Genomic DNA, 18,170 nt, shown 5'->3' with positions numbered 1-18,170 from the left:
CTTTGAGAGCTTTAAATACCTCTTGACTGGCCTTGAACTACCATCTTGACCTTTGTACTTCTCAAATATTGGTATCTTGGTGTGAGCAACCTTGCCCAGTGTACGTAAACCATTTCATTAAAAATAATCCCAGAAGCCCGGCGGTGGTGGCGCACGCCTTTAATCCCAGCACTCGGGAGGCAGAGGCAGGCGGATCTCTGTGAGTTCGAGACCAGCCTGGTCTACAAGAGCTAGTTCCAGGACAGGCTCCAAAACCACAGAGAAACCCTGTCTCAAAAAACCAAAAAAAAAAAAAAAAAAAAAAAAACAAAAAACTCCCGGAGGCTGTCGTTTCTAATTATGCCTATGTGTAGGGGAATGTGCATGTTGTATGGGTACCCGAGGTCAGAGGCATCAGATCCCCTGGAACTGGAGTTACATGTGATTGTGAGTTACCTAGAGTGGACTGTAGGACCCAGAACCAGACCTGGGTCCTCTGCTAGGGCAGTACATGTCACTGTCAGAAAGGCTCTCACAGAGCACAAGCTTCCACCTTATCACGTGCTATGGGCCTTAACCTTCTCTTCTTAGTTCTACATCCTAAGTGCTGCGATACACACATGGGCCACATGTGTGCTTTCAAGTCGTACTAGAGACCAAACCCAGGTTTTTTTTTGTTGTTGTTTTGTTTTTTGGTTTTTCGAGACAGGGTTTCTCTGTAGCTTTGGTGCCTGTCCCGGAACTAGCTTTGTAGACCAGGCTGGCCTCGAACTCCCAGAGATCCGCCTGCCTCTGCCTCCCCGAGTGCTGGGATTAAAGGCGTGCGCCACTACCGCCCGGCCAAACCCAGGTTTGTGCATGCTGAACACACAGTACCAACTGAGCTGCATCCCCAGCCTACTCTAACCCTGACTCTTGGATCACCTGGCACTCTTCCTCTGAGGCACACAGGGTCTTTTTTTTTTTTTTTTTGGTTTTTCGAGACAGGGTTTCTCTGTAGCTTTGGAGCCTGTCCTGGAACTAGCTCTTGTAGACCAGGCTGGTCTCGAACTCACAGAGATTCACCTGCCTCTGCCTCCCAAGTGCTGGGATTAAAGGCGTGCGCCACCACCGCCCGGCACACAGGGTCATTATTATAGCAACAAAGAAATAGCCCAGTCAGTGGTAGTCATCTTGCCCAGCATTTGTGAAGCACTAGGTCCAACCCCAGTACTGTCGAAAAGGCAAAACTTATCAGTGTGAGTTATCACACCTAGCTGAGTAACTTAAGTCGCTCCCGGGACAGGTTTTTTCTGAAATTACACATTCCAATGCATCCTTGTAGTTTTTGTAGGTTTTATTAAGTTAGGATTTCCGTAAGACAATGGAATTTCCCTACTCGGGAAATATCCTTAAGTTCTATCCCTAGAAGTTAATTTTTTTTTAACACACACACACATGCTTGCACGCACACACACACATACATACAGCGTCTTTAATGCTACGTAATCAAGGATGACCTTGAACTTCAAAGACCCACAGGCTTCCAGGTCTCCTGTGTGTAGCCTTAATGCCCTTAAGGCCAACCATAGTGGTATCATACTCAGTGGCCCCAATGGGTAAGCTAAGAGCAGTCTGCAGTCCCTGCTAGCAGTTGAGAGGGTGGCATGATTGTTACTCATCAAAGTAGCTGGCCGACGCTTAGTAAGGGAGCACAGCGCATTGGTGTCTAATGGGCCTTGGGTGAGCAGCCTTTGGGACTTGGCCCCTCACAGGCCTTTAGTCACGCCATCAAAAACATTACTATGGCTCCTCTTCAAGGAACAAGTAACTGCCCTAAAGAAAGAAGAGATGAAACAAGCTGTCCCTTATGTGAGTCAATCATTCTTTAATTATTAAAAGAGCGAAGGTGGGCTCTAGGCATCTGTAAATCTCAACAGGTTGTTGAACTATGGAAATGGTTATAGCAGCCTTAGAATTATCTGAGTACACATTATCACAGTACCAAGAAGGCAAGGTAAACAAATAGCTTAAGGATTTTATTTGTTTGCAACTAAGCTTGTTAACACTATATAATGAAAATGTACAAAGAATAATGTTGCAGTTTTTGGTTAGATTTAAGTCAAAGACATTCATTAATAAGGAATCTTCAAATGTGAATACCCCAGAAATGTCCATAAGCTATCAGATCTCAACAACTGTCTCTGAATATCACCTTACTTTGGAAGGTATTGGCAAACATTTGAATTAAAACTCAAGAGTTTTCCAAAATAAAGCCGTAATTAATAAAACTATTCTATATTCAAACTACAACAATTTTAATAAAACTTTCCTTTCCAAAACAACAGTAAAGGAAACAAGGCATTTTGTATAATGTGGTCCTGAACAAGTCACAGTAAAAATAAATGTATACTTAACTCCCACCTCCTCAACACAGAGGCTGCTTTCTGCTCACAGCCTTGGGACCAAGGCAAAGAACAGCCAAAAAGTGACTTTAGGCAGGGGGTTGCCAAAACCAAGTTCTAACAGTTGAACACAGACACCTTAGGGGAGTTTGGGGGAACCTGGACAAAAGATCCAGATTCTTTGTTGAAACCAATGAGAAGGTGAAGTGGCTCCTCCCAAGTAGCAGTGCTGCAAGGCCTGGCCCAGCCCTGCACTCCCCGTGTTACGCTCCGAGCACACCCTGATGTTCCGCTCCAGGGGAGAACTTTTCCCTGTAGAAGTTCAGTGTCCAGGGAGCAGGGAGCTCCTTGACTGTATGAATGAGGTGAGCTCAGACTCCACAGGGTATTTTAAGGCTTGGAGTCAAAGTAGTTTTCCAGCACAGCTAGGCAGAGTCCATGTGTTGATGGCCCGTCTCCAGTTTGTTCTAATTTCTCACCATGTATTTGCAGATTTAGGACTGCAGACCTTCCCTACAGCATCATAATCATGTCTAATGTCCATCCTAACTTATGATTCAAATTCTGTGCCTGGAAACAGTCCCTGTATTTAACGATAATACCTACACATAAAACAATCCACTGTTACAACTTATATGGTCACCAAACATTAATGATCTTCTGTAGACCAAAAAAATGTTTCTAACCATAATTGTCGTGCATCAAATTCACAGCCAGAATCCCCAAGATCAAAAAAAGTTTTGCACATTACAAATAATAACTTAAAACACACAGACGCACACACACACACACTCACACACACACACTTCTCTCAGAGCTGTGCTGGGGAAACTCCACATGTCGCGTGCCACTGAAGGCATTCTTTGCTAAACTGCTGCTCCAGGTACTTTTGTTTGGAAAACCTATCACAGTAGGGCACAGCTGTGTAGTGGATGAGCAGAAAAGAAAGATATGCTGTGGCAACCAGAAAGTTTTAAGGTCTTTCAAGTTGTATAAAATGGACCTGCAGGAACATTTAAGTGTTCTCAGGATGCAAAGTTGGAGCTGAAATGTGATATCAAACCAGTTGCAAAAAGTGTACAGCAGCCATCTCTTGAGGTCACACCTGGTACCCAGATAGGCAAGAAGGCTTCAGGATACATCTGCAATTTAGAGTTAAAAGACAAACGGAAAGAACAATGAAGATGCAGTCATCATGCTTTTAAAACACACACTAGCAGTAAACGATCAAATAGTGCTTGAGCTACCACTTAAAAGGCAGAATTTAAGAAATCTGCCAAGTATTTCAAATATTTAGAATTAAGAAATCTTGACCACTCCCTGGATAATGAACTTCCATAAACTAACCGGAGCCACCTTTTTGGAGAAAAGACATAACAGAGAGACTGGTGCTGGAGACAGATGGCCACAGGCGGCAATTGTGGCTGAATATGAGTCAATTATTGTACATCTCTAAGTACAATACAGTGGGGTCAACAGTAAAAGCCCCACCTCATAGGATACTGTGAGGATTATGTAAAATTAGATTTAGTGGTTTGATATTGTTCTGGACACCGAAGTATTCTTAGTCACTTCACTTTACAAGGTCTTTCAAACCGTTTATTTTTCAGATATATTTATTTTATGCATGAGTATTTTATTTTGCCTGTATATATGCTGTGCACCATGTGTGTGCCAGGTGCCCTCGGAGATCAGGAGGAGGCATCAGATCTGGAGCTGAAGTTAAAGGTGTTTGTGAGCCGCCATGTGGATACTGAGTCTGGGTCCTCTGCAAGAGCAACAACAACCCAGGGCCTTCTGCTCTCAGGACACAAAATACTCCCAAGCAAAATCTTAGAACTTGGAAATTTTAAAGAAAAACTTGGTAAACTTACAGCTTGTTGGCCTTGTCCCATATCGCCGCATGATCTGATCATGTGTGAACTTCACAAAAGATTCATACTGTTCTGTGAAGATATAGTAAAGAGTATATACTTATCCTAGAAACCCATCCCTAAGCCCTTTAGGCAATTTACTAAGCAGGCTGGAATCTGTTTTCCCTGTTTGTACTCTCTACTCAAACATTCTCTTTTCTCTCTCGTAATTCCACCTACTACCCGCGGTCTCCAAGAACAAAGATATGCAAATTTGAAGCCCTCAAGTCCTTTATCACAAAATGAAAACATGAATGGGTGGGGTTACAGTGTGGTCAGCAACAGAGGGCTTGTCTAAACACAAATGGGCGAGGTGGATCCCCAACTAAGAAAATAAAGGAAAAAAATAAGCTGAGAATGGTGGCTCAGCCTTGGAAGCCTATTCCTTGAGGGAGCTCTTGATTTGAAGCTAGCCTGGTCCACATGGTAAGTTCCAGATTTATTTCTATTTATTTATTTTGGTTTTTCAAGGAAGGGTTTCTCTGTGTAACAGCCCTAGCTGTCCTGGAACACACTCTAAGACCAGGCTGGCCTCAAACTCAGATCTGCCTGCTTCTGCCTTACGACAGATTTATTTTTATTATTAATCCCCCCCCCCCCCCCACAGGGTTTCTCTGTGTTGCTTTGGAGCCTGTCCTGGAACTAGTTCTTCTTTTTTTTTTAATATTTATTTATTCATTATGTATACTATATTCTGTCTGTGTGTATGCCTGCAGGCCAGAAGAGGGCACCAGACCCATTACAGATGGTTGTGAGCCACCATGTGGTTGCTAGGAATTGAACTCAGGACCTTAGGAAGAGCAGGCAATGCTCTTAACCTCCGAGCCATCTCTCCAGCCCTGGAACTAGTTCTTGTAGACCAGGCTGGCCTCAAACTCACAGAGATCTGCCTGCCTCTCTCTGCTTCCCAAGTGCTGGGATTAAAGGCGTGCGCCACCACAGCCCAGCTCTTTAGCATTTTTTTGTATGCACATGTTGGTATGTGCATTTGAATGCTAGTGCCCTTGGAGTCTAGACAGTGTTGGATCAGCCAGAGCTGGAGTTATAGGTGGTGGGAACTGAATTCAGGTCCTCTGGGAGAACAGAAAGCACTCTAACTGCTGAGCCACACCGGCCCAATTACGATGCTTGATCACACAAGGCTCTACTTGTCATTACTAATAACCACCTTTTTTCCAGCCTCAGCTGACCTATAGTTGCTTTTTTTCTACCATACCTCCCAAAGAACGCTTAACTTCTGCAACAACAAAGTGACTCTAGTGCAGAAATTTTGAACTTGCTTGTAGGGATAGCCCAGCCCCCTTAGGGGGCGTGCTCACCTCGGGCTAATGTTTACATATAAATCTGGTGAGCCCGCTCTCTTTTTTTGTATCTCCTGCTTACCGCTGGATCCCTGGTGTTGTAAGATATCCCCTCATTAAAATTTGCTGTTTCACTCGGGAGGCAGAGGCAGGCGGATCTCTGTGAGTTCGAGGCCAGCCTGGTCTACAAGAGCTAGTTCTAGGACAGGCTCCAAAACCACAGAGAAACCCTGTCTCGAAAAACCAAAAAAAAAAAAAAAAAAAGAATAAAATTTGCTGTTTCATATTAAGCTAGCCTGGTTATTACACCGCCTACTTTTTGGCGCCCAGTGCAGAATATTAGAAATGGGTTAGATCAATATGTAAGAGCTAGCCAATAAGAGGCTGGAGCTAATGGGCCAGGCAGTGTTTAAAAGAATACAGTTTCCGTGTAATTATTTCGGGTATAAAGCTAGCAGTGCAGGCGGCCGGGAGCTGGGTGGCAGGAACTTAGCCCGCTGCTCCTTATCACAACACTTGCTAGTGATGCTGCACTGAAAAATTGCTGACACCTGTTAGGAAGTCAGCACCATAAGTCAACTACCTATTTGCCAGCTGGTGGCCTACTCAATGCCTATAGTTCCAGAAAATTCTTACATATAATTTGGCTTATCTGCTTTTAGAAATGTAAATGAATTCTCATATGATGTGTAAGTAACACCTGTAACCCAAAGAGTAGCTGCAGTGCTCACAACTCCAAAAGCTCTCTTGCACGAAGCCCTCTTTTCTGAGTTACATCAACGGCAGCAACCCATGCCTCAGCCTACCTGCGAGTTTGGTGCTGAGGATCTGCTCATACTCCTCCCGGACTTTATCTTCATAGTCTTTTAGGAGGCGCTCACATATTATCCCCACTTGTCGAAGCGTAAAGGTGGGCTGGTCCTTCTTCATCCAGGAAGAGCCTGGCAAAAACATAAACATAAGCCAGGTGCAGTGGCAAATGCCTATAAACTCAGCTACTCTAGAGGCAAAAAGTATGGAGTTTGAGGCACAAATGGGAAAGACCCTCAAAAATCAAAGATTGGTGTAGGGCACTTGCCTAATTCAAGGCTTGAACCTCAAGTATTCCCTATCTCCCTAAAAAGACAAATCTTCTTTACACAATATATTCCTGTTCTATGGTTCAGAATTAATGACCTTCAGAGAAATACTCAAAATACACAAAAACTAGGCTAGCCTGGCTGGTCAGGGAGCCCTAGGGATCTTGCCCATCTGCACCTCTAAGTGCTACGATCACAAATGTGCACTGTCACATTAGGGTTTTTTATTTTTTTATTTTTATTATTATTTATTTATTTATTTTGGTTTTTCGAGACAGGGTTTCTCTGTAGCTTTGGAGCCTGTCCTGGAACTAGCTCTTGTAGACCAGGCTTGTCTCGAACTCACAGAGATCCGCCTGCCTCTGCCTCCCAAGTGCTGGGATTAAAGGCATGTGTCACCACCGCCCGGCTACGTTTTTTAAAATGTGTATTTTGAGGACTCCAACTCAGGCCCTCCGACATACCCTGTACAAATGGGAGCTATTTCCCTGGTCTGTGCTCTAGAAGCAAAACTAAGGGTAAACTGAGCAGCAGGGGAACAGACATGTGCCATGTGCTAGCTGAGTCCTAATAATCTGGGTTCATAGTCCATAAAGGACCAGAACCAAAAGCTTAAAGCTGAAGCCTGCAGTCTTTTTTTGTTTGTTTGTTTGTTTGTTTGTTTTTTTCAAGACAGGCTTTGGAGCCTGTCCTGGCACTAACTCCAGTAGATCAGGCTGGCCTCAAACTCAGAGATCCACCTGCCTCTGCCTCCAGTCTTGATTAGGAAAAATACATTTAGAACATAAGGTCACTGGAAATCACTCAGAGGTATCCAACCTTCTCACATACTGGGACACACAACACTGTCATCTACAAAATTCATGCCTGAGAACTAACTGTATAATCAAGATATACAGAAAGATAAAAAAAATGTTTTCAAGGTTTTTTGTTTTTTTTTTTTTTAAATATAGTCCTGGTTGGCCTGGAACTTGCTATGTCAACCAGGCTGGCCTGTAACTCATGGAGATCTTCCTGTCTTTGCCTCTGAGTGCTGAAATTAAAGGTGTTCAACACTAGATTCCGTCACTCAAAATGTCTAAAGTTCATGACTTTGTATTAGACTTCATTCACAGCTACCCTGGGGGTACATGTGCCTCACTCCCGTGGACATCAGATTAGAAAAGTCTGTAAAACAGACACCAAAAATACACTTTCTGATAATGATTCTGTAGCAGGCCAGGGCCAGGGCATCTTTTACTTTTAGGATCCGCAAGTAATTCTGTAAGCTACAGGGAGTCTGGGGCTTAGGACCAGAGGACCTGCTCACAATATAAAACAAGTACTGACATTAACCTCCTACGATTCCCTTTTTGGAAATGGTCTCAAGAAGTCCAGGCTGGCCTTCAAATTGTTAGTATCCCCAAATAACCTTTAACTTCTGATCCTTCTGCCTCGGCCTCTCCGAATACTGGGGTTACATTTTTTTTTTTTTTTTGGTTTTTCGAGACAGGGTTTCTCTCTAACTTTGGAGCCTGTCCTGGAACTAGCTCTTGTAGATCAGGCTGGTCTCGAACTCACAGAGATCCGCCTGCCTCTGCCTCCCAAGTGCTGGGATTAAAGGCGTGCGCCGCCACCGCCCGGCCTTGGGGCTACAGTTTTATTTGGTGCTGGGGATCCCACTCAGGGCTTCATCAGCACACGAGACAAGCACTCTACCAACTGGGCCAGTGATCACATCTTTATTAACTCATGCTCCTTTTATGACTAATCAGACTCCTATAAATCCAGCACTTGGAGGCATCAGGATAAGGAATTGGGGTCAAGATCATTCTCTGCTACCTAATAATGAATCTCTTACCTATGGGCCTCTTTTTCTGTTTTGTTGCTTTACCAGCAGAGGCTGTGGAAATCAAAACTGTAATTTTCAGCTTCTTGGGGGCTAAGATTTCAGATGTAAATATGTTTTATCAAACAAGCTCACTCAAAACACTCAGCAAAAATGGAAGGGATAAGATTATAGCAAGCTGCTTCTACTTTTGAAGTGAGGCCAAAAGAAGACAGCAAAAGTTTGATTCTGGAGCAACAGAGTCCACAGGACTTCTCCTGCCTGCTGATGGTAAAAGAACAACCTTATAAATCAACATAAAGACCAAGCTCTAGCCCAGGCCTCAGATGTCAGTCTAGAATCTGTTTCTTCTTTCCTGTCAGTATTTAAGCTACTTATCACCCTGAAACAAATCTTTTGTGGCTTTTTCCTCTTAAACTAAACAAAGTATTTTTTTTTTATCTACAAATGAAACATGACTGAAACATCTACCCACTCACCATTTCTCTACTTACATTGTTTTCTACTACGTTAACATTGTATTTCTGGCCAGGCGGTGGTGACGCACTCCTTTAATCACAGCACTCGGGAGGCAGAGGCAGGCAGATTCTTTGAGTTTGAGGACAACATGATCTACAGATTGAGTTCAAGGATAGCCAGGGCTACACAGAAAAACTGTATTGAAATCCCACCCAGAGAGAAAGAGAAAGAGGGGGGGGGGGGCGGGAGAAAAGAAATACTTTGAGGAAATAAACTTTCAACTGTTTTAGGAACGGAGGTTTGCAACACTGGCCTGTTCACCATTTACAGGGACAAAACAGGCAAGTCTAGTTCACTAAGTGACAGAGACAATGTCAAATCCTGAGATTTTAGAGCACTGCCCTGGCAAACCACATGTCAAGGTTACAAAACAGGACAGTCCAACAGAACTTCTAAAACAAATTTCCCACAGTTGCTTGCCCAATATAGTGCCACATATGGTTTCTATTAATGTGCCTAAAATAAGATTAATGCATACAAGCACTGGATTTTTAGCTTTGCTGGGTGTGACAGCTCAAGGGTGTAGACAGCAAGCAAGAAGACCTCCACAAATTGGAGGACAGCTTGGTCTTTATACTGAGTTCCAGTCTAGCCAGGGCTACATACTGAGACACTGTCTCAACAACAAAATGAGGGACAAGGCATGGTGGCACACAACTTTAATCCCAGCACCCAGGAGACAAAGAGGATCCCTGGGAGTTCCAGGCCAGCCAGGGCTACATGGTAATACCCTATCTTAAAAACAACTTGCCCATCGCCTTTAATCCCAGCACTCAGGAGGCAGAGGCACGCAGATCTCCGTGAGTTCGAGGACAGCCTGGTCTACAAGAGCTAGAGCCAGGACAGGCTCCAAAGTTACAGAGAAACCCTGTCTCGAAAAACTAAAAAAGAAAAACAACTTGCCCAGGGGCTGGAAAGATGGCTCAGTGGTTAAGAGAGGACCCAGATTCAATCCCTAGCACCCATATGGCAGTTCACAGCTGTCTGTAACTCCCGTTTTAGGGAATATGACACCTCCACAGACACATAGATACCTGCAGGGAAAATACCAGTGCATATAAAATAAAAACAAATCACCAAAACAAACAAACTTGCCCAAACCAAAACCAAAACCTCAAAGCAAACATTTAAGAAAAAAAACTTAATTAGTAAGTTTAAATAAGAAATAACTTAGCTCCATCTTATGGTTTGAATCTATTTTGTTTTTCGAGACAGGGTTTCTCTGTGTTGCTTTCGAGCCTGTCCTGGAACTAGCTCTTCATGGTTTGAATCTAGAACATCCTCCATAACTCCATGTTTTAAGGGCTTGTTCCCCAGCTTGCCGCATTATTTTGAAGGTTGTGGTGTCTTAAAAGATGAGGCCCAGCAGGTGCAAATAGGTCACTAGGACAGGCCTTTGAAGTTTATGTTTCTGCATCTGGTTCCATGTCACCCCCATTTCCTGGTTTGTACCATATGAAGAGGAAGCCAAAAGCTCACTGCATGAATCAAGTCACTTCCCCATGTCTCTGCTGCCACGAAGAACAATACCATCTGAAACCATAACCTTCCTGCCTAATTTGTCAGGTTGTCACAGAACTGAGAAAGTCACACAGCACAGGTGGCTAAAGGACACACTGCTGCTGAGAGGGGAAACTGTTCTGAGACACAGTGCTGTTATAGATCACAAGCTGGTTTCAAACTCACCATCCTGGTCTTAGCTTCTTAAATGCCAGGGTCATAGATGTGCATCACAAAACTAAGCTCACAAATTCTGAACCAGATTCTCAAAACCAAATATGCTTACCTGGAGAACTTGGTGCGGTGAGTGCTGAGGAGGGAGGCTGGCTTTCTGAAGTACAGGCTTCACTCTGACTGAGAACAACCTCTAAATGTCTCCACCTCTGATAACGGCTGTATTCTTGTTTTATGTTCTGAAAAATTTGTTCTATAAAAGAAAAAAAACTTGAACATTCATTTGTGGTCATTTCTTCAAACTTCCCATCCCTAAAAACTTTGAGAAGATAGGCAAGAAAGGTCTTATTATTTTATTCGAGAAGATGCTGGGGTTCAAACCGAGTATTTTCCACATTAGCCCTGCACTCTACCAATGAGATACATCCCAGCCCAAAGAAGATATTCTGACTAAATATTTTCTTTGTCATATAGGTCTCTTCCTCATCTCCATGTTATTAACAGGTAAATGTTCACACATGCCAGTCCTAGAGCTCAAGACTCAGTGTTCTTATTCTGACTATCTATGGAGCTGGTAAGATGGCTCAGTGCATAAAGGTATCTGCTGTGCAAGTCTGGTGCCCCGGTTCAGTTCCTGACAAACTGTAAGGAGACAACCAGCTCTACAGTTGTTCTCTGACCGCCACACATGTGTCAAGCAGACAACATAATACATTTTAAAACTTTTTTCAAGACCGGGTCTTTCTGTGTAGCTTTGGAGCAAATTTTAAAACATTTTAAATGCCTAGAATAAGGGCTGGAGAGATGGTTCAGCAGTTAAGAGCCCTGACTGTTCCCCTGGAGGACCTGGATTTGATTCCCAGCACCCATATGGGGCTCATAATAGTCCTTAACAACAGTTCCAGGGAATCTAAGTACTCTTCTGGCCTCCACAGCACCAGGCATGCAAGTGGTACAGTCAAACACGCAGGAAAACACTCATATACATAAAATAAAGATAAACAAACTTCAAAAAAATTTAATTCCTCAAATAACAGCTATTTTGGTTAAGCCTTCCAATCAATTTCCTTAATTTTTTTTCCCGTGGTAAACAAGCAAGTCAGACCTGAATTTTGCTGCATTCACTGCTACAATTTAAAGTAAAATAAGCCATGTTGCTATTTTTAATTTGTTTTGTTTTTGGAAAGAGTCTCACATAGAGCCTAGGCTGGACTTGATCCTGCTGGAGCTGAGAGGACTGTGTGACTCTTCCTGCTGTTCTCCTCTATTTTCCAAGCACTGGGATTAAAGGTGTGTTGTCATTATCTGCTTTCAAACTGTAGTCCACCTTAGTCTTAAATTTAAAGCAATCTCCCTGTCTTAGTTCAGTTAAGTTTTACATTTCCACAAAACACAGTATTAAGGGTAAATCTCTTATCATGAAAGGTTTCTTAACAAGTTTTTGTCGCGTGAGAAGACAGTGGCACACAGCAAAAACCATTAACTGTAACAGTCTGGACAAAAGAAGACAGGGGAGAAGCTCAGGGCTACTGTTTGGGATTTTCATGGCTCATTAAAAGTGTTTCTAAAGGCCAGGCAATGCTGGTGGTGCACACCTGTAATCCCAGCGCTTGGGAGGATCTCTGTAAATTCAAGGTCATCCTGGTCTACGAGAGTGAATTCCAGAACAAATAGGGCTACACAGAGAAACCTTGTCTCAAAAACAAACAAACAAACAACCACACAACAAAAACCCACACAGAATTAAAAATAAAACTAATTCTTTAAAAAAAAAAAAGCTTGAGCTGGGTGTGGTGGCAAGCCCATGCCTGTAACCCCAGCACTTGGAAGGAGGTAGGCAGGAGAATCAGGAATCCAAAGTCATCCTCGATTACACAAAGAGCCTGAGAACAGTCTGAGCTACATGAGACACCATCTCAAAAACAAGCTGCGTTGGTAGCCCATGCCTGTAATCTCAGTGATTGGGAAATAGCAACCAGAGAAGCACTGTTAGGTCAAGGTCAGGTTGGGCTGAGTGAGACCCTGTCTCAAAACAAACACATGTTCTCAAGCCAGTCATGAACCCAAAACATTTCTGAGCTGGGCCTGGTGATGCCAACCTGTAATCCCAGCTTCTCTGGGGGCCAAGGAAAGAGGACCCCAAGATCAAGGCTTCACCAGTCCAAGCAAGACTATCTTAAAAAGTAAACTGAGGGCCCAGGATACAGCTCAGTGGTAGAGCACTGGCTTCACATGTAATCTATGTTCAATTTCCAGCACTGGAAAAATAAAGAAAGGTGATATAATGGACAATGTTTGCTACGACTCATATGATAGTTTCGAGTTAGTCATCACAAACTGAATCTGCCAATATGCAGGAAACACCAATTAGCAATCATAAAACTATATTCTTGGAGACAAAAGTCCAGAAGGATGTGGGTTTCAAGTTTTTATACATAGTGGCATAATACTAAATTCCTTCTTCAGATACTACAAAGCCCCCATAACAAAAGCAGAGACTGCATCCATGGTGACCAAAGCTTGTGATTCCAGTACAGGGAGGAGAGGGATGGAGGCAGGAGGATAACTTCGAAGTCTGAGGCCATTTTGGCCTATGTAACAAATTCCAGACCAGTCTAAAGACCAGAAATTATAGTCTTAAACTCATAATACCATTTTGCCATGGCAATTTTAGGAAGCCATTTCAAATATTTATTCTAGTTGTTCAATGTAAATGGAAAATGCCTATCTGAACAAGTAATGAGAACCAAAACCACAGAATGAATTAATGGTGCTGATAAAGGTATGGTCCAGGAGTTGCACATCTAGGTAAACTAACTCTGCCTAAATGCTAGAACAAACACAGCAATGTTTTTCTTTAACAGAAGCATGAAATCCAGCCTCTAGATTCTTGAATACAGAGAGGCTTTTTAAAAAAGTCCTGATCCTGAAGTGCACTGCACACCTGCCAGATTCATTCAGTGCAAGGATGTGAGCAACTGTAAGAAACAAGAAAGGACAAGCACGAGGGCAGAGGCTCTGGTGCACAGCAGGGTGCACAGTGCAAACACAACTTCAAGGCTAGCGGATCCGCTACCCAGTCCAGGATGCCAACTACAATCTACGCAAGAACATGGTGTGACTTTCTTCTGAAGACCTCCTAAAACAGGAAACAGCATTTATTTTAAAAATGCAAATTTCTTTGTAACAGTTATGCTTTTAATCCTCCTTTCTATTAGTTAGCTTTTAGCTTCCCAGTTATTTTATTTTATTTTTTTGGTTTTTCGAGACAGGGTTTCTCTGTGGCTTTGGAGCCTGTCCTGGAACTAGCTCTTGTAGACCAGGCTGGTCTCGAACTCACAGAGATCCGCCTGCCTGCGCCTCCCGAGTGCTGGGATTAAAGGCGTGCGCCACCATCGCCCGGCAGCTTCCCAGTTATTTATCAGGCTAAATTCCTCCTCAAAATTCTACAGTGTTTCTAGACTACTACAAGCCACAATTAAACTGCTCTGCAAGACTCAGCCCTCCCTGTGTGAGCATGGGGGAAGCACACCTTGAATCCCAGCACCCGGCCAACCAGGGTTACCTAAAGAAACTTTGTCTTAACGCCCCATCCCACAAAAAAACTCAGTCGCAAGGTAGGCATGGCAATGGTAGCAGGAGTCTGTAATCCACTCAGCATAGAGGAGGTGGAGGCAGGAAGAATAGAAGTTCAAACTCACCCTGACTCATCCCTGGCTACACAACATTAACAAGCTAGTCCAATACAGCCAGATTGGTTCAGAACCAAGACATGCCTGAAACCCAGAGCTCAGAAGGCTGAGTTCAGTCATCCTTAGTTATCTACTGAATTCAAGACCAGCCTAAGATACATGTTTCCCTCCCCCCAAACTCCCAAAAGAGTGAGGAAAAAGAGAAGGAAAATGCAAAAATCAGATTGTTACATTCATTTCCCCCTTAGATGATATCACTGTTTCCTGGAGTTCTGTGGCAGGGTCTGGATAAGACCTGGGTAGCTTGGAACTCATATAGACCAGGTTGGCCCTGACTTTGTAGTAATCCTGTTTTTGCTTCTGAGATTACATTATGTGCTGAGATTACGTATGGAGTGTCAAATCTTATTCCATTTGTAGAGCTACTGACAGCATCGCTCCTATTTATCTTTGAGTCCAGAAGGCATTTTTTACTTAAGATAAAAAGCATTAAACAGGGGGCTGGAGAGAAGAACGCACTGGCTGTTCTTCTAGGGGACCTGAGTTCAATTCCCAGCACCCTCGTGGCAACTCACAACCATCCATAACTGCAGTTCCAGGGATCTGATACTGTCAGACGAATGCACATAAAATAAAGTTAAATACATTTTAAAAAGCATTAAATAATGCATTAATGCTTCATATTTTTTTCATGACCGACAGAACCAAAATCCAATAAGCAGTAAGAAATATGAGAATGGGGTATGTTTAATAAATTAAAAACTTTTCCGGTGGTGGTGGCGTTTGCCTTTAATCCCAGCACTTGGGAGGCAGAGGCAGGCAGATCTCTATATGAGTTCGAGGCCAGCCTGGTCTACAAGAGCTAGTTCCAGGACAGGCTCCAAAGCCACAGAGAAACCCTGTCTCAACAAAACAAAAAACAAAAACATTAAATAAGTAAATAAAAAACTTTAAAAAGCATTAACAGAATTCTGGGCATTTATTTTCCCCAGAACATGACTGAAACTCTGGGTTCCAAACCCACCACCTCCAACAACAAAAAGAGGCCTCATTCTAGAACTCTGCCATATTTTTCGGGGAGGGGGGGTGAGGGTTCTCTTTGTAACAGCCCTGGCTGTCCAGGAACTCTGTAGACCAGGCTGGCCTTGAACTCACAGAGAGTCCACCTTCCTCTGACTTCCAAGTACCAGGATTCAATGTGTGCACCACCTCCAGGCAAACTCTGTCATATTCAATTTTCTGAATACATTTAACATTTAACAGCTAAGATCATCTGAACCACAACACAATTGTACAGAAAATTAAGTATTGAAAAAATAAAACTTCTGGGGCTGGAGAGATGGCTCAGTGGTTAAGAGCACTGGCTGCTCTTCAGAGGACTCAGCTTCAATTCCCAGCACCCACGTGGCAGTTCATACCTGCCTGTAACTTCAGTTCTAGGGGACCTGACACCCTCACATAGACATACGCGCAGGTAAAACACCAATGCACATAAAAATAAAAACTTTTATGTAGCCGGGTGGTGGTGGCGCACACCTTTAACCCCAGCACCAGGGAGGCAGAGGCAGGCGGATCTCTGTGAGTTCGAGGCCAGCCTGGTCTAGAAGAGCTAGTTCCAGGACAGGAACCAAAAGCCACAAAGAAACCCTGTCTCGAAAAAACAAAAAAAAAAGAAAAAACTTTATGTAAACAGACTTCAATGCCTCTGCCTTTTTGAACTGGGGTCTTCCTACACTGCTCTGGCGAGTGTGGGATTTCTAGGCTCAAGCAATCTTTCTGTCTCAGTCCTGTCTTCCCCTGCTTTGGTGGCCCTTCATAAAAAACAAACAAACAAACAAACAAAAAACCACTTCCAGTGTTCAGTCATTCTGTAAGGTTATATATAACATTGAGTCATCAGGACATTTAAATTGAAAAGATTCCATCATGGGTCAGACTAGGTAATGAAGGGGAGACTCTATTTAGAAATAATTATTGGGATCAGCCATGATGAGTTTCAAGTCTGTGAGTCCAGCACTTGTGAGGCTGAGGCAGGAGGACTGCTGAGCTCAAGAAAGGCCGGCTGCAATGTGGATTCAAGGCCAAGCTAGACAGTGAGACACTGTCACAAATCAGCAAAGGAAGTGACTATTGAGATTAACAAACTCAAGGGTAAAGATACAGCAAAGTGGCTCTAGGGGAAAGGGCAGAGACACCGGTTAAAGATTCTAGGATTAAGAAGGGAAGAGGCGCACAGAGACAAAGCTGGAGAGGTCTGCTGGTAGCAGCAAACATCTCCCAGTGGACATGCAGAGGGAGGAAATGAAAACTAAAGGCTCTAGCGACTGAAAAGGTGAGAAAAATGACTTAAAAGGATTACAGGTTTTGCTAACGCTTAGAATAATTAAGCAATCCAAAGAAACGATTGGACCAAATCCCCCTTTGAGAGCTCATTTCTGGGAACCCTTTGAAATTGCTGAATATGAATGCTGAGGCACTTTCCCTCCTCCTGCTGCAATACGATAGGTATCTGGACTGTCACATGAGTCCTTCCTTTTTGCCTTGGCCAAATGAAGTCCAAGTCACCGTATTAGACATCTGTATTTCTGGTTCAGAATCTCTGTATACTGAAGAATTCTCAAACACTAGCCCACCAGCTTACCCACTCCCAGCCATACAGGAGACAAGACAATAGCCATACAATAAAACATGGCCAGTCCCTCGAAGAAATAGGCTGAAATCCCATTCCATGGCTGCTGGGTGGCTCCTGGTCTCTAAAGACTTCTAGAAATCAAGTCTCCCTACAAGCTCCAGCCCGGTGCGGCGCCGCACACACTCACGCCCCCTCCTCTCTAATTGGTCTCCCGCCCCACTCAAGGCAGGGTTCGTGAGCAGAATCCAATTTTCCATGGCCCACTGGATCTGCGGGGAGGTTTCGTACAGCGGAGGCAGGAGGGGCTTCAGGGACACCAAACGCCTTCGGCGACCTGGGGGTATCCCCACCTCATCTTGGTGCCCACCCCTCCAGGCTTTCCAGCCCTCGGAAACCCCGAAAACCGACACAGCGGGGCCATTGCCCTTTCCGGATGTCTCTTGTCCCCGGAAGCAACCGAGCCCAGCAGCACCCCAGTTCCTTTTTCTCCCAAGGCCGATGTGAGGTACAGAGGTGATTTCGGCCGGTGTCCGCGACCCCCGCCCCCTCCCTACCCCCCTCCCCACGCCCTGGCCTGGCTTCCTGCCAAGTCCGCAGCAGCAGTGCAGGTTACCCGGAGTTGGAAGGCGACGCTCGCTGCCGGGCAGGGCAGGCTGCTGGAGACTCGTCGGCGGCATCTGCGTCTGAAGCGGCGGTGGCTCGGCGTCCGGGGGCCGGAGGCCCGGAGTGGGGCCGGGCAGAGGGGCACAGCGTCGCCGCTTCGGGGAACCGGGGCTCAGCAGCGCCGCCTCGAACTCCATGGGCCGCTTCAATGTCGCCCCGCACGCCATCCCGCGGAGGGGCCAAGGACCAGACGCAGACGCAGCAACAACGGCGGCCAGGACCCAACTCCTGAGCTACGGGTCCCAAGCCAAGCCGGCTCCAATGGCGCCTCCGGCACCCGGCAGCCGCGCTGGCCCCGCCTCCTGTGACGTCACGGGCGTGCGCCACCGCCCAGCGGAGGGGGGGTAAGCCGGAAGAGGGCCTCTCCAGGAGGTCCGCAGGCCTGGGCTCGTCCCGAGGCGCCCCCCGCGGAGGAAGTGGGCCGGTCTGGGCGTAGAGCGTGGTCGCCTAGCAACACTGGGAAGGCCCCCGCCTCCGCCCCTCCCAGGGCCCCCCTTCCCGGGCTC

The 18,170-nt window shown here is 44.8% G+C and overlaps 1 protein-coding gene across 1 annotated transcript; it reads right to left on the bottom strand.

Annotated features, from left to right (window-relative positions):
- Positions 1-1,318: 1,318 nt before the first annotated feature.
- Positions 1,319-17,949, bottom strand: Akirin1 (akirin 1). The gene is made up of 5 exons (XM_057784955.1): positions 17,615-17,949; positions 10,790-10,930; positions 6,384-6,518; positions 4,238-4,309; positions 1,319-3,505 (listed from the first exon to the last, which is right to left on the bottom strand). The coding sequence occupies exons 1-5, from the start codon at positions 17,829-17,831 to the stop codon at positions 3,495-3,497; spliced, it is 576 nt and encodes a 191-aa protein (XP_057640938.1). The 5' UTR covers positions 17,832-17,949; the 3' UTR covers positions 1,319-3,494.
- Between the last annotated feature and the right edge of the window lie 221 nt (positions 17,950-18,170).

The sequence above is a fragment of the Chionomys nivalis genome, chromosome 11 (assembly GCF_950005125.1).
Source record: "Chionomys nivalis chromosome 11, mChiNiv1.1, whole genome shotgun sequence".
NCBI lineage: Eukaryota > Metazoa > Chordata > Mammalia > Rodentia > Cricetidae > Chionomys > Chionomys nivalis.
The sequence above is the reverse complement of the archived record's forward strand: the minus strand, read 5'-3'. Positions and strand labels throughout refer to the sequence as shown.